The sequence below is a fragment of the Pantherophis guttatus genome, chromosome 6, assembly GCF_059756535.1.
Source record: "Pantherophis guttatus breed Tessera chromosome 6, ASM5975653v1, whole genome shotgun sequence".
NCBI lineage: Eukaryota > Metazoa > Chordata > Lepidosauria > Squamata > Colubridae > Pantherophis > Pantherophis guttatus.
Window position 1 is genome coordinate 27,464,890 of NC_142068.1, and position 23,848 is coordinate 27,488,737.

At 35.8% G+C, this 23,848-nt stretch overlaps 1 protein-coding gene across 6 annotated transcripts in view; it reads right to left on the reverse strand.

Moving 5' to 3' along the window:
* Nucleotides 1–1,446: 1,446 nt before the first annotated feature.
* Nucleotides 1,447–23,848, reverse strand: part of MED12L (mediator complex subunit 12L) — a 183,660-nt gene continuing 161,258 nt past the window's right edge. For 5 of the 6 annotated variants that reach the window (XM_034439220.3, XM_087872612.1, XM_034439217.3 and 2 more), the window contains 11 exons: nt 22,918–23,053; nt 21,378–21,539; nt 20,701–21,069; nt 17,803–17,959; nt 16,837–17,018; nt 15,459–15,551; nt 14,697–14,917; nt 11,318–11,474; nt 9,359–9,427; nt 4,734–4,815; nt 1,447–1,730 (listed from right to left, as the gene is read on the reverse strand). In XM_034439220.3, the coding sequence (XP_034295111.2) occupies nt 1,678–1,730; nt 4,734–4,815; nt 9,359–9,427; nt 11,318–11,474; nt 14,697–14,917; nt 15,459–15,551; nt 16,837–17,018; nt 17,803–17,959; nt 20,701–21,069; nt 21,378–21,539; nt 22,918–23,053 (1,681 nt within the window). In that variant the 3' untranslated portion in view covers nt 1,447–1,677. Of the gene's footprint in view, nt 1,731–4,733; nt 4,816–9,358; nt 9,428–11,317; nt 11,475–14,696; nt 14,918–15,458; nt 15,552–16,836; nt 17,019–17,802; nt 17,960–20,700; nt 21,070–21,377; nt 21,540–22,917; nt 23,054–23,848 lie in introns of those variants that run through there. The other variant, XR_015728582.1, reaches the window with a different exon arrangement.

Consider the following 23,848-nt stretch of genomic DNA (forward strand, 5'->3'; position numbering starts at 1 on the left):
GTGTATGATGCATTTAGCCCGTGGGCTGCCAGTTTGACACCCCTGATATAGCAGCTTTTTTTAAACTCTCCCATTTGAGACATTTTATAATGAAAGCCCTACCTGCAATAAATATCATCAGTTATTGGTTTTCCATTGGATCTGCACTTAATAAATCAGCGGAACAATTTGTCTCCACAAGTTGTGGTTGCTCCAACCCTGGAGGTTTTTAAGAAGAAATTGGACAATCATTTGTCTGACCTGGTATAAGATTTCCTGCTTGAGCAGGTCTTGAGAGTTGGATTAGAAGACCTTCAAGATCCCTTCCAACTCTGTCATTCTGTATCCCTGCTCTTTCTCTTATACCAGCAGCCTATGACATGTTAAAGTATAGGCCAGGGCTCTTATTTATAGAATATTTCTCATCTATGGAAACATGCATATAGATATATACCTTCACACACACACGCACACACATACATGCATATGTCCACATGTGCACATATGCATGCATCTATGCTTCATAGACAAACGCACATATACATTCTCTGGCATGTTGAATGCTGGATTACTACCCTGTTTCCCCCAAAATAAGACATCCCCTGATAATAAGCCCAATCGGGCTTTTGAGTGCATGGCAATAAGGCCAAGTGCTTATTTCAGGGTCTTATTTCGGGGAAACACAGTAGAGATAGTATTAATCCTAACAGATCTCTTCATATTAGTCAGAATCATTTGTATTACCTATTGAAAAATTGAAATAATTCTTGAAATGATTTTGGATCGTTCATAGACTACAAAATAGCAAAAGGCCATCTTAATATCTAATGAAATATCTAGTGAAAACCCTAGGAGTATGTCTCTGATAATGTTTCTGAAAACAGAGGAAGCAATCTGAAAGACACAATGTTTTTTATCTATCTAAAGCAAGCTGTAATTCTTTGAAGAAAGGGCATAATTTACATCACACAAATGTTAGCAGTGAAACGGTATGGATAGTAAGTCACCCTGTACTAGGTTATATGTCTGAAATCAGTTGTGACATCTCCAACACCAGGTAACATTTTTTTTTCTCTCAAAGTAACATGTACAGTGATAATAGGCTTTGAAATCAAATTTTGATTCTTTGCATGTCATCATTGAAAAATAAATTTAGCAATTTTATTAGGCTTAAATTATGGCTGCTGATCAAGAACTGTGGGGTTCATTTGTAGCCCAATGTGTTTAGCACAGGACATTAAAAAAAAGATATGGCATTCTTATATAAATATACAGTTGACCAAAAATTAGCAAATGGGGAAAAACTATATATATATATATATACACACACACACACACAAACAAACAAACAAACAAACAAACAGACAAATAAAGGTGTCTTTTTAGTCAGAATTTGGTCCAGCACAGTATTAAGGATTTTGTATTTTTTTTAAAAACCCCACTTTTTTTGCACCAAAAAAAAAACTCTTAAAGCACCAAATCCATATATTTTGCAGCCACAGGTTAAGTCCCACATAATTTATATTTCTGTAATTTGCTACAGGCAAAAATAATCTATTTCCTACTTATTATTCCTACAATAATATTCACATTATTGGCAACACACACACACACAAATGGGAGGAGTAATTAGTGCAACAAATTCTGCTCTCCCTGTTCTTCAGTGCAAATACTTTCTCTTCCTGACATCTTTCAGATTCAGAAGTGTGGAAGATGACTGTATGGATTCACACCTTGCTGGGGCTGGTTACCTAAGGAGCAAAAACATAAAAATGCTGTAATGTCATCAAATGAAAATCCCATATAACAGATCAAAATAAATTTCCAAGTAACAATTATGTGTGGGGGGCAGGGGGGAGGGAATGGAAAGCCTTAGTTTCAAACAGAAATTAAGTTTATATGCCTAAAATTCAAATAATCATTATCCAAATTGGACATAGATATGACACCACTGGTCTCAAGCATCTTCCAACACTTTAAGTTAATACATAATATACTAATGAAGATATAATAATATATTCCTTACACCTTATACATTATTTAAACATAGTATAATATTAATCATTTATACCTTATTCCTATACAACTATACATATATATACCTATATATACCTATCTATACAATTCACATACATATTTATCTATAATAACATATATAATTCTAGTCTAACACAACACATTTGTCTCGGCTATCCGCCTTTTATCTAACCATTCATAGAATTTTGCCCAGATTTTATAGTACAATGTTTCGCTTTTATCCTTGAGTTCCACGTTGAGTCTATCCGGCAATGTATATATTTTGAAATCTAAGGATCATAACATTTTCTTCAATGTTAAATGCTGCCTGATAAGATATAGATTTTGCATACTTAAGAAAAACAACATACACATACACATAGTCATAGTCATACTCAAAACCGGATGTTTTTGTTAAACTCTTTTTATTTTAGTTTATTTTTTAAAGAATTTCAATGTTCTGGTTCCACTCACCTCATAAAATCTTCATGCCACTCATATACCTCTCCTGTCACTTAAGGCTATGGAAAAGTAATGGTTAATAAATAAGACTAAAGGCAAAATATGAAAACCTTTGGCAATAACCAAAGATGTTGCTCTCCAGAGGACCAAATGTGAGTATATTTGGATTGCAGGAATAAGCTCGTGGTATGACCCTTCTGTTGGAATTTCCCAAGGTGGAAGTTGTTTTTGAATGGACTCAATATTTCATAACTCCCATGGAAACCATGGCTTTGGTTAAGGTGATCTCTGTTTCAATTCATACAGAAGGTCATATACTGTTTCTTGTCCATATTTCAGAACAGATGAGGCATGAGGATAGAAGACCTTTGTCATGGTCTTGTGATTTTCTGGTCAACATATGAATGATTAGAATCTTTAATCTCTGAAAGAATGGAGAACTAATTTAGATGGTCCACCCCTAGCATATTACAGATCTGTCAAACCTGGGCTTTAAGAGTCATTAAGAATTTTTCTTTCCAATTAATTGGTAGGTAGTTCCATCACAGAATATGTCCATTCATGCCTCCTCTACCTACTTTGGGAGCTGATGAATGCTTCCTTGAAAATGATTTTGAAAAGTAAGGTAAGGTATCAGCTTCAAAGGATTCTTGATGAAATGCACCATCTAAATCCTTTCCTTCAGATTCAAATTTGAACTTGGGACTGAAGCTGCATTGCCACTCTCATGTTTGATCTTCATTAGGATCTGATTGGAATGTACCCTCTCTAATCCTATGGATTTCATTAACATTAATCATTGTATCCTTCTGAAACACCCTTTAGAGTTGCGGACACTAATGGTTTCCAATGGACTAATGGGGAAATAATAGTCTAGTCTTTGGCTTCTCCATGATAAGTGCTACAGGACTTAACATTTTCTAATATGTTATTAAATTTCTATATGAAAATACTTATGTTTGGTTGAGATCATCCACTGGTATGAGGTGAAGCTATTATCAATATGATGATGATATCTACTTATACACATTGACCTGTGGCTGGACAAGAGATACTATGGAGATCTTTATTTAATGTTTGGAAGCTATAAGAAACTAGATGTTACAAAACCAGCTTGAATAGAATTTATTTATTTAAAACTTTTATATAGCCAACCCTCTGGTCTAAATCCTGGGTGGCTCACAACCTCCCTCCTGCAAAAAAATAAAACATTTATTTACAATAAATTCTGTTCGTATATGAGAGGAAATGAGACCAAGTATGTTGGTCTCATTCCATCTGAAGGAACAAGTCTGTAATTTGAGGGTTCACTCATGGCTCTCACGTAAGCAACAGGTAAAGCCTACAGCTTGTGGGAGGAACATTGTTCAGCATTGCCTGATGTATAGTTATGATTTCTCTTGGACCAAAATAGCCTTGGCATCTGTATCTAACTTCCTTCTCACCTCATGCTTAGACTACTACATTGGGACTACCTTTGAAACTATTTGGAAACAATAATGGAAACTTGGTTCACAATAAGGCTGCTTATGAATGCTACTACAATTGCATCACAGGATTGATTGCCAATAGATTTTCCAAGTCCAAAATACCAGCGATAACACACATGTCATTTATATATCTTGACACAATGTCTGCCCTGGTCAAAATCTGTTCATCCTGTATAAACATTATGACAGAAGATATTTGGGATCTCTGTGTCACAGTGAGTCAAGGAAGTATGAGCCTGGAAACACATATTTTAAGTGGCAGTTCCAGAATTATGAAAGAGCTTGACCCTGAAATAGATTGACTCTCAGCCTGTTGGAGCTCTGCAAAGTTGTAAAAATGATCTTATTTAAACAGGCATTTATAATCTACTGATGTTTTGGATTTGAACTGGAAAGCCTTTGGCTTGTTGGGTTTAGTAACAGATTGTTTTATTGGATATTTTACTTCTGTCTAGAGCCTTGTAATAGGTCAGTATACAGATCTGTAATAAATATATTAATTGCTTATATTATTAGTTAGTTAGTTAGCTAGTTAGCTAGTTAGCTACCTAATCTTGAATGAATGAGATACAATATTTAAAACATTCTTACTAAACAGCAGTGTGCATACATGTTGTAGTTTTTAAGATAGGGGCTTTATCACAAACAACATTCTTTTACTCTCAAGCAACGATAGCCAGATTTATTATTTAACCATAATGAGTTGGCAGTAACTGTTTTCCAAATATGCAAAAGCCCAGATGGAAAGAAGCAGAAAAGAATCTTTATCTAATGCTACATACTTACTTGACAGCTGTTTCTGGAGTTGTCTGACCAGAGCAGCTGTCTGTTGTTGCTGCTGTGTCTGCTGCAAACCTTGTCTTGGGAACTGCAATATTCAATATCAGAAAAAAATTAGCAAATTATTCACAGTGTATGTTGTCTCTCTAGTCTCAGAAAATGTCTCTTGTTAAAGTAATGAGAAAGTGCTCATTTCCTATGGACTTTTTCTATGGCAAATATGTATCCCTAACCAAATTGTTTTTTCTCCATTATGGATCCTCTTCAAAGACTTTAGGGTTTTGAAGACTTGAATTTTTAGATTTAGAATTATCTAATGTTTTCAAGATAATCAAACTATTTTAGTAGATATTATAATTTACCTTCTTAAATCAGATAGTTTATTGAACAGATGACCAATTGAACAGAGTCAAACTTGCCAGTTTTGCTCATTCTCATTCACCATCACTATTAACAGGTAATAAAATAGCATAAATAACACGATGTCTCAATATCTCAGTTACACAGCTAGAGAATGTTGAAGTAAAGATAAGGGATATAGCAATATAGGACAAGTAAGTGTGGCACAAATACAGGTAGTCCTTGATTTATCACCATAATGGAATTGCCATCTGTGACAGTTGTAAAACATGTTGAACAATACAATTTTATAACCTTTTTTCTGGTGGTCATAAAAATATATATAGTGGTTGTTAAATAAACCAATGTTTTTTTGTTGAAACCATTATAATTAATACACACACATATATATAAAATTACAAAATAAAGAGCCAGTTTTGGTCTAATGGTTAAAGCGCCTGGCTAGAAGTACGGATATGTTTGCCGCCTTGAATTATTTGTGAAAATAATAAAGGCGGGATATAAATAAACAAATAAATAAAAATGGAGATAAGTACCAAGTTCTGGCACAACCATCATAAAATATGGTCACGTGACCGTGACAGGCTACTAATTGCATTCTTTCATGCTGCCATTAAGTCCTCAAGTGTACCCTGATCAGGACACAAAGGGCAGATATACATATGTTGTCTGCACCTCACCACAATTGTAAAGGGAAGAAGCCACCAAATAGCCCCATTTGTTCAAGGTGGTACTCAGTTAACAATCCACAATTCTTGCATAAGAACATCAACCAAAATTTGTAATTGCTAAATGGTGCAGTCACATGATATCTCGCTTTATGACTGCATCACTAATAACAATAATTCTGGACCCCATAGTGGTCATAAATCAAGGACTAACTGAGCTTTACTTTTCCAACATAATGAAATGGACAGGTGACTCTTATAAAATATTATGTCCAATAAAGTAGAGTTTTTTGATACATTAAACTCACCTCAAGATATTGAGAAGCACGGTTCATATTATTTGAATTTCTTAACCGTTAATTTCTTAGAATGGTAGTTTTTTTATGCTATAATTCTCATAAATAATTGATATTTATCTTAATAATTTTTGTTTATACAAAGTACCATAAATGAGATGGCATATGCCTCCTGAGAAATTGGCAAAAATGTTTAAAGACAAATCAGCTAAATGTTGGAAATGCCACCACTTACCAGGTTCATATTATCATGTGATGGACATGCCCTGAAGCAAAGAACTATTGGAATAAAATTAAATTATGGTTGGAGGAAATGATACAACAATGTATGGATTTAAAACAGAGCTGTTCCTATTGGGTATCTTACCAGAGAAAATTAGTAAAGACAATGTGTATTTGATTATACATGTAATAACAGCTGCGAGGATTGGCTATGCACAAAATTGGAAAGCAGAGAATATACCATCGGAGAGAGAAGTAATTAAAAAAAATTTAGATTGTACAGAAATGAACAGATTAACTATGAAGATAACTATGGTTACAGGAGTGATGTGGTGCTCCCATGTGACTCCCCTCCTGCGCGAGCTGTACTGGCTCCCGGTGGTCTTCCGGGTGCACTTCAAGGTTTTGGTTACCACCTTTAGAGCGCTCCATGGCTTAGGATAAATAAAATAAGATAAATAAAAATAATATCTAGTCTTCTAATTTAAACCAAATGCAATTATGTTGTAGTATCAGAAAATAGGGGGGAAAAATAACTTGCCCACAGGGGCAAGGCTTCAATTCAAATGGCTAGAAAGGCCTCAATGATGCACTAGCTTGATTTTAATTTCTTGCCTGCCAAAGCACATTGGTATTTTCAAAACAAAGCAAAATCCACAAAAGTGTATCAGGATACTAAGCCAACATAACAACTAACTGAACAGTTCAGCTCTCTTTCATCCCTAGTACAGAAAATAAAATTGTAACAGAAGAAAATTCTTGAAAAATTGCAGTCTCTGTTTCATACTTGAATTGTGTACTCTAAAGCCATATTTTAACATAAAGTTACCTGAAGTTGCTAGTTATTGAAATTTGAATTTTGACTAGGACTGTCAGGAATTTAAATGAGCCTGGCAAAAATAAATATTGCGACTGTTGGTAATCATTATTCTAGGATGTGAATTATGAATGTTTTGTGTGACAGAACATGTGGTATGTCATAACTCAATGTGAAACTCAGAAGCATCCAGATAGGTAACTGCATAAATGATCTTTAACATTCAATATATTCAGAACAGCGGTGAAATCCACTTACCTTTGCTATCGGTTGGGAATGGGAGTGCACGAAATTGTGTGCGCACTATGTGTGCGTGCATCTATTTTGCACATGCGCAGATGGTTAAAAAAAAAACAGGACGTAATGACATCCTGGCAGGTGGGCGGAGCCTCCTGCCCCCGGCACTACCAGTTTGGTTAGCCAGATAGAACCGGGAGGATTTCACCACTGATTCAGAAAGTGCAACATTTGAACATTCAGAACTTGGGTGGCGGGATGAGGATTTGGAAGAGCCCCATTGATGAATGTTTTCTGCAATTTTTGTTACAATTGATAGGCGTGCATCCAGATTGCCTATTTAACATGCTTTCCTGATCTATGAGGCAGCATATAGTATGCTGGCATGGTTTCCTCTGCCTACATAGGTGGTCTCTATTGTGCCTCAGTAAGAAGGCCAGAAGTGATTCTCTCCTGTTTTCTGCATAGCTCATTTAACTGCTGGTGAGTAAAAAACCATCCATCAATCATTGCCCTTAACATGGACTGTGGCTGGAGAGGAGCCAAGTTTTAATAGATGGTTAGAGTCATGTGTTTAGCCATCTGTTTGAAAGTAAGCGCTGTTCTAGCAATCTTCGCACAATCTCATTATCAGCTTTCCATAGAAAAGACAGGCTCTGATCCGCCTCCTTTTCTGGCAATATTGGGGCTATCATCTAAATGATGTACTTATACATTTGCCTTCTATTCTAGAAGACATTCTTTCTTTGAAACATTCAAGTTTCCATCGTGCAAGTATCTTCTGACTTCATTCCAATAGACTAAAACTAGAGTTCTAAAGGTTATTTCCTTTGGAAAGTTCAAAAAATGAAATTTCTGACCATTTATGAAATGTGAAGGCAATTAGTTAATGTGGATACTTTTCTCTTCCTTTAGAAATTGAGCAACTGTTCCCAGATGTGCATTTTGGCAAAATAAAAACAAAATCATGATTTTTATAGCTAAATTACCCTTTTCTTATACAGAAGCATAGATGAAATGCTTCTCAACCGATCCTCTAAATCAAAATAAATAAAATTTGTTAACACAGTATCTAAATTGATTTGTTTAGATCTCTGTGAGAAATTCAAAGCAAAATGAAACAAAGACATTCTCAATAAATCGATAGAAGTTGGATGTTGCTGCACACTATTTGGCTAAAGAGAATGGATCCTTTAAAATGTTCCCTAAGTATTTGGAGCACGAATTGCTAACTTTTATTTATTTCTATAACTTTAGTACTTCTTGGAATAGCCAGGTGATCTCATAAGCATCTTACCATCGTGCTGTTTATTCTATAAAGTGCTAAAGTTGTAGGAAAGGTAATGGTTTTACTCTCAATAGTAAGGGCATATGGAACATTTACAAAGTGAAAAGCAAATAGACCTCTCCTGACAAGGTCTCCTGCACCTCCCCTGAGAATTTTTAAATAAATTAATGTAACCTTCTAAAAGAAGTAGTACAAATAAGTCTTTTTCAGTGGAAGTAGAAATTATCAAGCATTAGAGGGCAGAGGGCAGCAGTATTATAACACAGCTCATCAGGAGGTTGATGGTCACAGTTCAAATCAAACACATTTTAAGCAGCTATAAATTTGATTTAAGCAGACTAGTAGTGAAATTCATCGAAACCTAATCCACTAGATGGAGTATTTGTACAAGCATTAAAAATATATACACAGTTACGATCACAATGTTTCAGAAAGAATATCTTCTTCCTAAATATGGGAAGCATTATATGGGTAATGTTCCAAACAATAATTACCTCATTAGGAAATTTACAGAGCACATACTGTAGTTTAGCCTATTTTTTTTTACACAAGAGACTTAGAAATAGACATTCAAAGCCACTTCACTCTTATTATTGTGAGTGTCTTCTCATATCAATTCCGCCTTTCTCCCAGAACATGGAAATGAATAGCAGTAATTAGCAGGAAATGCTAGTTTGAACCCTATGACTTTCTATATTGTGAAAGAGCTCCAGAATATGGTTTATTATGAATATTTGTCTTACAAAAGATTGTTGTTGAGGCTGCATTGCTTGAAGACTAATGATTTGTTGTTGATTCTGCTGCTGCTGAAGCTGAAAGGGGGAAAAAAGGAAAATGATTGCAATTCTGTTTATCTTTTTTTTTAAAAAAGTATAAATCTTTCTTAGAGTCAGATTTCATCCTACTGAACATGTTAACGTATTCATTTTCCTAGTTAACAATATGGAAATTGTTTTGGGATGTTTTTGCAACTCCTATTGCAATAGAAAGGCAATAATAGTGCCAACTTTCAGAGGATGAGAAATCTTGTAGTTGATCAATAAGTAAACTGGTAGAAGCTAAAGCTGGCATTACAATGTCAGGTTTTTTTTCAGTTGGATTGATCATTAACAGAAGGCTTTTGACTTTAGACTGAGAGCCACCTGCCCAGATTACACACATCCCCTCTCCAGTTTGAGAGCATACTGTATACTGTAATAACATTCTGATCTAGGAAACATATGCTTTTTATGAGTCATATTCACAAACTGTAATTTTGCATTTTAGAATTTCTTCTAGCTGCTACCTTTGTGGTGCTTAATAAATTTCTGCCCAAATGATCAGATTTAATTCTCCTTTCATCAATCTTTGCCAGTTGTTCTAATTAAATCTATAAATTTCTACAACCTTAGGTCGTTAAACTTGTAATATGAATAAAAACCTTTCTGGAGATATGAGAAGATAGGAGAAGGGAAATGCTTGAAGCTTATGTAGACATACATATAGGAAGAACTATATAGTTCAATGAAGCAGGTCCTGAGCTTTGCATACATTGCAGAAGAAAAGATATGAGAGCTTATGGTAACAAAAAGTCAGGATTTGGGTAGCAGCTAATAGATTTTTCAGCTAATATATTTTCATTAAAAGGAATAAACTTTTGTGAGTTGTAGACCACCATCAGATGGCTAGACTGATAAAGGATTTAAACTGAGGTGTGGACGGAGAAAACAGATTGGTTATGCAGATGCAGGTTACATGTACAGATTACTAGGATTTTATCAATTAATTGCAATGTATTAAAAACACATTATATGTGTTGAAATGTTTAGAGATTGTCTGAAAACTTTGGATACATGTGTATTTAGCAATCTCTCCCTTAGTGGTTATGTTAAACTTCCATTTTTCCAAAATGGCCATTTTGAGGTCTGACAACATAGACTATCCTGGAAATGGGTTATTAGAGCCTACGAGGTAGATCTCATCAAGAAACTGGATGAAACCTACCCCAAGCCTACGAGGTAGATCTCATCAAGAAACTGGATCTACAAAAAGGTTATAACTGTAATTTATTATAGTGTTTCTACAATTTTCACAAATTGTACTACTGAAAGGCTAAAGTAGACTTGGTAAGGGCTTTAATAAGTGGTGGGTTTCAAAAATTTTTACTACCGGTTCTGTGGTATGGCTTGGTGGGCATGGAATGGCTTGGTAGGCGTGGCAGGGGAAGGATACTGTAAAATCTCCATTCCCACCTCACTCCAGGGGAAGGATACTGTAAAATCTCCATTCCCTTCCCACTCCAGGAGAAGGTTACTGGGAATCCCCATTTCCTCCTGATCAGCTGGGACTTGGGAGGCAAAGAATAGATGAGGGCGGGGCCAGTCAGAATTTTTACTACTGGTTCTCCGAACTACTCAAAATTTCTGCTACCGGTTCTCCAGAACTGGTCAGAACCTGCTGAAACCCACCTCTGGCTTTAATCCTTTCCTGTGATCCCAGGCTTCTACAATTTATTTTTATGAAGAATTATGAAGATGAGTAATAGAAGATAGTGTTCTTGTAGAAAGATCTCTAATTAAGAGGAGGGCCTCCACCATTCTGAATATGCATTTCAGAGTAGACTCTGTATATTGACATAATGGAGCATTACCTGCTCAAATGAACACTGTGATCATCATAATAAAAATAATCATTTCAAACTAACAAAATTAAAGACACCAAACCTGAAGGAATCTTTGTTGCCGAATTTGCTGTTGCCTCTGTCTCATCTGTTCCTGAGACACCTGGACAGAGTAAAGATTTGCCTGGGAAGGTGTGGCTGATACTGTATCCAGAGGTCCTCCAACCAAGTTATTCTGCTGCAAAGACTGGTGAACTGAACTGAGACACACACAAAAATACATAGTTTGCAGGTATGAAAAATAAAAGTAAAAAAGTAAAATTAGTGAAATAAACCATTTTATTTCAAAAATAGTCCATTTTACTTTTGCCTTTAGGGTGATTGATGTAGTTGAAGTTTGAAGACACTGAAGATATATCAGAACATACAACTGTTGTTTGATTGTAATAGTAGTTTTAAAATGGTTGTTAATTATATTGCTTTCCTTATGCACTTCTCAGAGTCTTTCTCTTATACAAATATTGTAAAATAAATAAGTTATTTTAAATAAGGGTTTAAATAAGGGTTTCCTGCCTAAGCAGAGGGTTAGACTAGATGACCTCCAAGGTCCCTTCCAACTCTGTTATTCTAAGTTTAATGTTCTATAAGTACATGAAACAATTTCAGTGGAATATCACAAACAAAAAGCAATATATGGATATTAATAAAATATTGATAAATTAAACAGATGCATATTAAAGCTTCATTTCTCAGCTAAAATTTGTAAATATTTTTTTATTTAAATCATTTTCATCCCATCCCATAATAGAACTATGATGAAATTCTTATGAAACACATATTTGAAACAAAAAAATATATATACTAAACCAAATCTGCATAATCTTAATTATACCAATATCCATTTGAAAGTGAGTTGCCTTGCTATGCTAAACCAGAATTTAATTCTTTGGTTTTAGCTTAGCATGTTATACAAACTACAACATTATAGTTCATAAACTATTATTTATAAATTGTCATGATGCATAAATCCAGTCAATTGTGAATTCATTATAAAACAAAATAATAAACTATAGTTAAAATAAACCATAATTAGCAAAGGATATCCATCTACTTTAAGGATTGAAATGTGATCATTATGAAATAAAGACGGCTTTGAGAAACAAGAAATTAGCATGTTTTCTCCTTTTCTGATCAGTGTGTACTGATATTGACATCAATACACACTGATCAGAAAAGATATTGATGCATGTGAGACTGGAAAGTTGTGAACTCTAAGCAGAATAACAATTTAGTTGCAGTTTAGATTAAGATGGAAGATTTAGAAAGACGAGATTAAGCTTCACTGAGTTTAGATAGATGATTCCGGGGAAAATCAAACTTTCTCAGCCCAATTTACTTTACTAAACAATTATAGAGAAAAGTTAGGGCTGACTAACTTTCTGACATATATACTCAGAAAAGGTATATAAATCCTATTCATATCAAAAGATTTCTACAAAAGCAATATATAGTAGACCACATGATAAGATAGAAAATTATTTCACTGCAGAAGTCTTTTCTATCCAATTTCCACATTGGTCTGCAAATTTGTTTTAAAGTGTGCGCACATGGTCTCTGCAGGATTTTTTTTCACAACATATGTGTTTTACACGCAGTTTTATACTCAACAATTCTTTACTCTGATATTCATATTAAAGATGGACATTTGGGGTCCTGATACTCTCTGAACTTGGTTTTCTTGTAGAGGTTTTATTAGCATACTAGATAACATCATGTCTGCTAGAAATTCACCAAGCTCAGAGAGCACCAAGGATGCCACAGTTCACAGCTCACTGAGATACAAATATTCTCTTCTAAAGATAGAAATATAAATCAGTTTGTCTAAAAATGTAGATGGCTGAGAGCTGAATGATATATTAAGTTAAAAATATTAGTCTCGGGTTATATTGAGGTCTCAAGAGATTTGTACCAATTCCAAAATTATTTGAATAAAATTTGAAAGCTTCACATGTATATTTCTGTAGACACAATAGCAAGTTCAGCTACTGCCAGAGAAGCAAGATTTTAACATTGCCTTGTTAAAATTAATTTGTTAAAATAATATTTATGACTTGTATAGAAAAGAATTGGAAAATGGAGGGTTTTTTCCAAGTACAGCCAATTATAATTTATATTTATTGCCTGTATGTAATAAGGCTGTGCAAGTATTAATTAGTAAATGGAACTCTAAGTCAAATTGTGCATTTTTTCATTTTACAGCTTGCAAAAATATTTAATGTGAATAACAGGAAATTCTGGAGGCTGTCTTTAAACACCATTCCAAGAGAAAGCCTCAGTAATGCCACAAAAACTTCGTATTCCGTTCAGCAGAAAATTAAAAAATGATCTTCTAGATACAAAAAAATAAGCAGTAATGATTTAGATGAAACTTTAATTTGCAACTGAGAAGACATGTGTGCTTTCTTTTGTAAAATAAACCCTTTTTCCCTATTCACTACTAAGCATTAAGATTGCAACATGCTTTTCATGATACCCTCAAATGATGAAATTTGTGCAGAACAGGTACAACATTTGCCATTCCCCAGTGAAGCAGTTGAATTTATCCTTGCCTATCAGTTCCTTTGATAGGGGGAGAATAGAGATTAGATGCCTCTATTCTATCCATTTAAGATCAGTCATGTGCTTGAAGTGCTTGTCACAGAAGGATTTACAACAGAGAAGAGTTTGAATAGACTCCCTTTTCATCCGTGATTAAATCTGGGTTCAAATGGTGCTAAGAACAAGAAAGACTATTTTCATAAACACAGAAATGAAATATTTGTTTTACTGCCTCAAGGTTGCTGTCAAAAAAAGTAAAACGGAAAAATAAAAAAACAGCTTTTAAAAAATAGATATTACAGCTTTAGAAAGATGGTCTGTAAATTAGGCACTTAGAAATATTATACTTTTGAATGACTGAATAAATTAATAGGATCTTTTGATTAGCAAATTTTAGAAGCACTTGGTTTATAATTTCCAAAGATCCATTTAATAGCTCCAAAACACATACATTAAATAAATAGAAATTACACAATGATATGTTTATTAAATTATGCCATATATACAGTATACACATGTTTTATGAGACAAGGGGATTTCCAAATGTATTTAGCATCAGCTTAATTCTATCTAGTCTGAATAATAAAAAGACTGAGCTTGGTTGAAGCTACATGTAATTCAAAGCACTGTGGGCCTTGGGAAATAGTATAGAAATAATTTACCTGTCTAGGATTGAGCTAACTGTTTGAATAAACTTTCTCAATCTGATCCCCTTCAGATATTTAAAGTTTCAACTCTAATTTGTTTTGTCCTTCAAGCTAAGTTGGAAGCCCAAGTGATTTGGCAGGAATTTGATTGGCTGGGTCAGAATTTATGACAATTTTTCTCCCCAGAAAAGTACAAAATATCAGGTTAACAAAGTTCTGGAATTATAGGAGCCTTACCGCTGATTGCCTGCTAAAGGCTGAAGATAGGCAGCTGCTTGCTGATGAATGTACCCGCTTGGCTGCTGTTGCATCTGTCTTAACCTTTCCATTAAAACTGGACTAGAATGAGTTGCTTGAAATGATCTAGGGTTGTAGGTAGGTGAAAGAACTATACCCCCAGTCTGTTGAGATGGCAATGACATCTGAGTACTATACATTGTATAGCCATGAGGAATTGTCTGTGTGGAAAACAGTTCAAAACACACAATTTTGACTTTTAGTTTTCTAAACATCTAGGCATTTTACTGGTTTTAAAAATACTGTAACTTGAAATAGGAACCTTGCATCTCATTTTCTTTCTTAGGCTCAATTGAGTCTTCTAGCTATTCATATAGATCTCATGTCAACTTCATTTTTTGTTTGTTTGTTTAACAGAAAGTCTGGATGATGTGGAAGAAATTAAAGGGAGAGAAGTAAGTGCTTCCCTGTAGCACAATTTAGGTGAAAATGGGTAGACTAGCTATGGTTATAGTATCTTTTTTTCAATTTCTGCAGTTGTGTTCCCCATGGCTTTGGTATAAAAATATTAGTTCCCACAAATAATATCTACTAGTGGTTATTGCTTGTCTACAACAACTGGGCAAGGCCATTCATAAAAGGGGGACTCATTAAAGAGACTGGCTACTCATAGTTTTCAAACATTATAAAACCAAGATTACTATAGCTACCATCATATTTCTCTGAATCCCACTGAACCAATTTTTAAGAGGAATGCTTTACCTGTGATTGTTGTATTCCTGGATACTGTGTTAGCTGAGAAGAAGAGGGGCGGACTTGTTGAGCAAAAATGGAAGCCTGCTCAATTGTTGGACCCTGTAAAACAGTTCACCAATAAAAAATAAATGATACTTGTTATATATTAAAAGTTTACCAATCTAAACATGCTCATTTTGAGCCAGTTTGATCTCATAGTTAAGGTATCCGGTTTGTGGGAGCAATAAGCTGACTTTGTATTAAAAAAAAAAGAACACTGCTGGGTGGGGGGCGAAAGCCCTACTAGGCAGGTATATACAAAAGTATGAAGGCTATTGCTTAACGCATTGTAAACTGCCCTGAGTCTCCGGAGAAGGGCGGCATATAAATTGAACCAATAAATAAATAACAGGCTAGAAATCAGGAGATGGTGAGTTCCATGGTCACCTTAGTCAACTGGGTTACTTTGGATCAGTCGTTCTGTCTTAGCTCAACACATCCCACAACACTGCTGTTGTGGGGAAAACAGGAGAAGGAAAGATATTAGGTAGGTTTGCTGCCTTGAGTTAGTTATAAAAATAATGAATAAAAACATCTAAAAACAAGTGGTAACAGCAATAGGTGCAAAAGCAATAGCACTTAGATTTATATACCGCTTCATAGTGCTATACAGCCCTCTCTAAGTGGTTTACAGAGTCAGCATATTACTCCCAACAATCTGGGTCCTCATTTTACCGACCTTGGAAGGATGGACAGCTGAGTCAAACTTGAGTCGGTCAAGATTGAACTCCTGACAGTGAGCAGTGACCTAGCTTGCAGTACTGCATTCTAACCATTGCCCCACCATGGCTCTTGGTGCAGGTGGTTGATAGACTGACATGCAATTTATTGCAAGTACTGTAGGTCTCTTAAAACACATGTAGTGTAAGAGTAAGCTGGTGGGACTAGAATATCTTTTTTAAGTGAGATTGTTTTTGTGGGCAGATTAGTGTTACAAGATCTCTAAATTCTGTCTCCTTAACTGCTGTCCAGTTTTCCGTGCACAGACCAGCCGTACCCATTAGTTGAGACAGATGGCAGACAGCAATGGGCAGATTAGGGCAGTGAATGTTGGGATAGTAACGTGTGTACACAGTCTATTTGTTATTCTTGAAATTGGATTATCTTCCAGTATTCCAGTCCAGTGATTTTTTTTTGATGTGGAATGAGAGATACTATTTTGTCTTCTCCCTCAGGTAGCAAAATATAATGAACCAGTTCTGGTCCTGCATATATACACTAAGCTTACTTTGAACCCTATCATTATTTCTTTTGCTTCATTGTCCAAAATGAAGAAAAGCTGAATAAATCGTGGCCCATCCATCCCACTTCTAAATATAAGACAACACAATTTGAAAGGCCTTGCCTGGGTCTGATGCCTTAGAATCCGCTGTTGTTGAAGCAACTGTTGCTGCTGCTGATGAGAAGAAATAGTGTGAATTGCTGGGGGCTGCATCATATTGCTGGAACGTCTCTGCAGCATGTTAGAGAGCACTTGTTTTGTGTTGCTTGGCACAAAGGACCCTGGGGGATCCAATCTGGAACCACCTTCAAAGACATTGATTAACAAAATAATTATAGGATCACTAAGCCTGCTCCAGATGTGATGCTATAAGTCTGGGAATCAAGCTGATTACGCCACTTTAATCAGGTTATTTATATAATCATTACATTTTTTTAAAATGTGAACCAGCAAAGTTTTCTAGAGATGCAACATATATTTTAAAGGTAAAGTAAAAGATAACAAAAGAGCAATATTGTTGGAAGAGTCTAAAATCTAACATTAAATATTATAATGGTATAGTAGGTATAGTATAGTATAGTAGGTATAGTGGTATAGTAGGTATAAGGGATGGGGTGGCTCAGTGGCTAAGACACTGAGCTTGTTGATTGAAAGGTCGGCAGTTCAGCGGTTTGAATCCCTAGTGCCACGTAACAGGGGTGAGCTCCCGTTACTTGTCCCAGCTTCTGCCAACCTAGCAGTTCGAAAGCACGTAAAAATGCAAGTAGAAAAATAGGAACCACCTTTGGTGGGAAGGTAACAGCGTTCTGTGAGCCTTTGGCATTTAGTCATGCTGGCCACATGACCACGGAGAGGTCTTTGGAGAGCGCTGGCTCTTCGGCTTTGAAACAGAGATGAGCACCACCCCCTAGAGTCAGGAACGACTAGCACATATGTACAAGGGGAACCTTTACCTTTAGTAGGCATATAGTATCAACTACAAATACATTTCCATTTAATTTAAGCATATTCATCCAGTGTGAGTACTTTCCAAAGAAAACAATATTAATTAAAAAGAATTATTTTATGTGACAGATTTCCCTGCTTTACCTGGTGGAAGAGGCTGGTTCTGGACAAAGTAACCTGACTGTTGGGGCTGTCCTATAACATTGTAGCCCCACAAAGCAGATTGAGGGTGATGCAACATTTGGGAATAAAGTGGTGAAAAATTAGGAGCCATTCTACATCCATTGTTCTGAGGATATTCCTTGAGCAAAATAGGAAACATTAAACATTACTGACATTTAAATGATACCAATTTATAAATAAGTCATTTTTCCTAGCAAATAATTAGGCAATTTATGACTATTACAATTAGGCTTTATCTCACATATTATTTGGTTGTCTCATAATGCTTAATTTTCTACTATTTTTCTGCATCCCATAATCTACTAACTGCACCTATAATTATATCAAAGCATCATTATTTAGCCAATTAGAAACATATGCTGGGAAGCAAATTACAGGAAGGAATTAGGTAATAATAAATAAATTTAAATTTTTAAAATGAAGCTTTCTAAATTTTATAATTTCAGGAAATGCTTTCCGTATTTGTTTTCATGCCACAGTATCCCTGTGCATTGTCAAGGACTCTTGAGCATGCTCTAAGATGTATGTGATGAGTATGTATCACTGTTTAGGTTTGTTGGGCTTCAGTGAACAATATATTTTCTTCAAATGTATTTCGAAATGTGAAATTGCATTTTCATAGTATTGAGGAAATTGCCCATTATTGATCATTTCACTGAAGGGCTTAATAACTTGTAATACAATCTAAAATCAAGTGGGTGTAAAGACAGAATTTCTCAGAGTGGTCAGGAAAAGTTAAATAAATAAATAGTTTGAAATGTGTTTGAATATTAGTAACTCGGTTTGGTAGTTAGGCTGTTGGTTTGTGCTCCGAGGTTGGCAATGTGGTTGCAAAGTTCTGAAGGTGATGAAACGTTTGCAACCACACTGCCAAGCTCGGAGCTCAAACCAACAGCCTAAATAAATATTTTAAAACCCATATACAATAAACCAAAATGCTTTGGGGCCTTCAATTATTTTTAAGAATGTAAAGGAGTGTTGAGACCAAAATGTTTGAGAACCACTATACAATGAATCTATTGCAATATGTATTGAAATTAGAGTCCTAAAATAGTTCTCTAATTTTAACCCTTCATTAAGCATTATGTAGCAGGAGAATATTTTCTGAAGCATATCTGAATTGATTTTACATGAAGATGATTCAAGAGGACTGGGAGGACTGCTTAGAAAAGAAAACTGAATTAAAGTTCAATTAATTTATAGAACTGGCTACAACAGTGTAGCCAGTTCTATAAATTAATTTTGGAATTTTAAATATTTGTTATTATCTCGTTTCAATTTCATTGACAGGATAGGATTCAAACTAAAACATCTCCTATAACCAGGGGTGGGATATTGGGGGTTCTCAGGGGTTCGAGAGAATCTCTAGTTAAGATTCTGTGCAGTTTGGAAAACCCCCAAATCCCACTCCTGGCTGGCCATGCCCACCCTACCCTGCCCCTCCTAGGAGTCTCCACGTGGCCTGTTTTGGATGCAGGTAAGTGCAGGGCGCATGGAGGCTCTGAGAGGGTGAAAAACGGGCCTATTGGAAGTTTGGGAAGGCCAGTAATGGGCCCATTTCTGACCTTCAGAGGGCCTCTAGACCCTGGGGAGGCTGTTTTTGCCCTCCCGGAGGCTCGAGAAGGGCCTTTGGAGCCCGGGGAGGGCAAAAACACCCCCCCACCATGGTGCAGGAGGCCAATTAGGCCACACCCACCATGGCCATGCCCACCCAGCAACCAGGTAGAGAACCCCTTGCTAAAAATTTTGAAGCCCACCCTATAACTTTACCTTGCTTTCCGAAAATATGTGAGAATTTTTAAAAATATTTCAAGTATCAGGAGAGCCATTTATAGAACTGAATCTGGTGGCCCATCAATGGTTTACCCCCACCCCATCCCAAAAAGCAATGCTGTCTCAGTCTTGAAAAAGGAAGGAAGCAGTTCTGCAAAAGTCTTAGAAAGACACATAAACTGATCTGCTAAATCAGCAGAGATGACTAAGTGCTGTACTTGTGAGTGCCAAGAGATTAAGCAATCAGTCATGAAAGCAATGACTCCTATGAAGCTTATGATGGTTCCACAAGCCACTTACAATGAAAGATACACTCGCTAGTACTGAAAAGCTATCACTCTTATCCAAAAGGCAATTGATTCAAAAAAAGAAAGCTATTATCCAAAAATAAACTATAGTTTACTAACTATAGTTAGTAAACTATATGCTTCTATAAAGCAAAGGTTGGCAATGTAGTTTCTATAATGCCCCTAGAATGGGACATATTAGAGGGACTGAGTAGTAGTTTTGTCTCCTATCCTTCTGAAGTGTGGCAAGATGTCACCTAGTGATGCAATAACATCACTCAAAAAGGTCAGGATGAAAATCTTATCAGCCCATTTTTAAGAGTGTGGGAAGCCACTCATCTCTCTTCCAAAGCTCCAAAACACCTTTCCTGACAAGCATGGGAAATCAGGAAATCATAGTCAGTTCAAATGCACATAAAGGTTTATTGCAAGCTTAAGCTCACTAAGGACTCATTGGAGAAGAGCCTAATGTTGGGAACAATTAAGGGCAAAAGAAGAAGGGGATGACAGAGAATGAGGGGACTGGATGGAGTCAGAAAGGAAGGCCTGGAGGAACGGAAGGCCTGGAAGAATGTTGTCCATAGGATCACAATGGGTCGGACACAACTTCACAACTAACAACAACAACAAGCTCTCTACAAGAACCTGGACTACTAACGGTCAAAGGAAAGGGGTGGTAGATAAAAGTCAATGGAATCATGAATGAAATCATCTGATGGTTACCATACCTGATAAGATGGCCAATTCATGAAGGACCACTTTTTTAAAAAAAAAAACTTTAGACTTTTTAACCACTTACATCAGTTTTGGAAGCTGCTTTTGTCTTTCTTTTTCTGCCTTTACCCTTTCTTTCTTCATCTGCTGAAGGTTTTCCCTGATCTGAAAGCTCTGCTGACTTTCTTTCTGGTTCCTGAGATGCAGGAGTGGTAGGCTCTTCTTCCTCTTCCTCCTCTTCAGGAGGAAGAGGTAAAGGTTCGAGGTAGTAACTTCGTGGCTTAGGTTTAGGGTGTGTGTGGTAAAGAAGAAGGTGCTGCTGCTCCTCGTATTTTATGACTTTCCTATCAATGCGAACAGTTCCAAACCAAGCCCAAGACAATGGAGCTGGATTCTTATTGCCTTCCAGTAAATCCCATGGAGATACTTTCTGTTTCATTGAGACTTGGAGTCCCTGGTTTTTTTTAAAAAAAAGTGTAAAATGAAAGTTTGCTTGATCACAATTTCCTTCTAATTTCCAAATTCCTATAATTGCAGTTTATGAGCTTACTATTAAAATAGTGATGCATATAATCACCAGACAAAAATATCAGTAATATCATGTACATAATGATACAATTGATTGAATGATATTTTATATGTTGAATTGAAGCATGTATAAATATGTGATGAAACAAAGGAATATATTAAAGTTTCTACAAAATTATGTTCGTGAGAAAGTTGATACATCAGGAAGGTTTTAAAGAAAATGCTTGTCCTTGCCTGTTTCTTATCTATGGAGTCAAATCCAGCGATTTTGTTTCCCTTCGTATCAATCAGTGATCCCATAGGCTCGCAGGCAATAAGATCACACATCTGCTTGGGCAATGGCAAGAGCTGACGAACTTTGTCAATACTTTCTGAACTTTTATCGCCCAATTCTTTCTACAAGAGGACAAAAAGGCAAAAAAAAAGTTTTAAAAAATCGGAACTCAAAGCTGGAGAAGTTTCAGATGAATCATTTCCTTGTACTTTTACTAATTTTATTCAAGTTGTGTAGCACAGCTTTTGAAAAGTGCTTCATCAGCTTTTCTTTTCCTAGAACAAAAATTAATTGCAGGATCTCTCTCTCTCTCTCTCTCTCTCTCTCTCTCTCTCTCTCTCTCTCTCTCTCTCTCTCTCTCCTTCCCTCCCTCCCTCCCTCCCTCTCTCACTCTCTCATCTTAGAGCTATGGACATCAGATCCTTATTTTAGCATTAAACCAAATCACAATATCAGGATTAAGTATTCTGAAAAGCATAATCAAGCAGAAGTTTTTCCTACCATTTGCTACCAAGAATTTTTAAAGCAGTAATGCAAAAAATCTGGCCCTTTTGTTTCTAAAATATGCTTAATGCTACTTCCATACCAATATTACTTGATGAGGATCTTAATATTTCTAACAGAAATACAGGGAAGGTATCTTGTAGCATGTCAGATTATTTGTCCATATAGTTGACTATCTTCTACTCTGAAAAAAAATTCCAAGGTTTCAACTGCAATTTTTTGCATCACATACTACTTGATCCCCGTTTTTAACGGGGAAGCCAGGAATTGTCTCGGACAAAAAGTTGGAAGAATTCAAACTGAATGTTTTATCTAGCCATAGAATAAACATAAGCTTTTTCACATTGAGCACAGCTAATTCACATGAGGAAGTGGCTTTTTGAAAGAAAGGAAATGTTATATTTATAACTTTGATTTAAATCACATTGTTTGTGTACACTTCCTCTTAATTAATCAAGTTAGTCTATTGCTACTGTGTGTTTGTTTGCTAATTTATTATTAAAAGGGTTCTACAGCTGGAAATACTATAATCTGCTCAGATTGCAGCTGAGGCCAGACAATTTAAAATTTGGAAAATGAACCACCTCAAAATGTAAATGTTCTCCTAGTAATTTCACAGAGGTAGCTCATGTTTTGTTTCAGTCTTCCCCAATTTGAAATCTTTCAAATGTATGGTGTCACTACAATTTCAGATTTCCTTATTCAGTATGCCATCCATCCATCCATCCATCCATCCATCCATCCATCCATCTATCTATCCTATCACACCTTTATTTTTGGACAATTCAAAGTGCATTGGTAGCCTGCTCCTGACTCCTAATTTCCCCACAACAAAAAGTTTTTTTAATAGGTCAGGATGATAGGTAATGATAGACCCAATATCACCCAACAATTTTTGAGCCCTAGGGAAGACTAGAACTCACAGTTTCATAATTTCTAACCCACACATTAGTCACTAAACATTTTACAGAATTCAAGGGTCAGATGAAAACACACTTTGAGTTTTTTCACCAAATTCATGTATGCTCTCTTGTTCTCTTCAGATCCCATTTGAGATGCAATTGAGAGGTCAGAAGCTAAAGTTCCATTGATCAAAACACTCAACATGTCAAGCACTGTTGTAAATAATTCACTAAAAAGGGAAAAGAAACAAACAAATTATATTCTGAAGAGCTGTACTAGTACCTATTAAGAGGCTTAATATTTCTTTCTAGAGTGTCAAATGATCCACTTTTACATCAACTCAAGGATGAGGAAGTAGCATGTCCTACAGCAAACTAAGATAATGACAGAATAATTACACATGTGCAACAAAATCATCACACAAATGCTATATTACATACTTATGTTCCAATTTTAAATCATTGCAAGTTGTCTGTTGGCAATTAGACACAAAGATGCCAAAATGATGACATTAATCAGAATCGAGCTGGAAGGGACTTTGGAGGTCTCCTAGTTCAACCCTCTGCTCAAGCCCTATACCATTTCAGACAGGTGACTGTCCAGTCTTTTAAAAAAAACTTCCAGTGATGAAGCATCTACAACTTTTGAAGGCAAGCTATTTCATTGGTTAATTGTCCTCACTGTTAGGAAATTTCTCTTTAATTCCAGGTTGCTTCTCTCCTTGATTAGTTTCCAACCCTTGTTTCTTGCTTTGCCCTCTGGTCTTTGGGAAATAAATTGACCTCCTCCTCTTTGTGCAGCCTCTCAAATACTGGAATTACTGCAATCATGTCCTTCCTAATTGTTCTTTTCTCTAGACTAACCAAACCCAAATCCTGCAGCCATTCTTCATATATTTTCATCTCCAGGCCCTTAATCATCTTAGTTGTGTGTATCATGACATCATGACACAAGCCCCACATTTTTAAACTTGGATTGCAAAGTCACATGCAGGAATGTAAGGACAGAGTTTATGTTTAAAAAA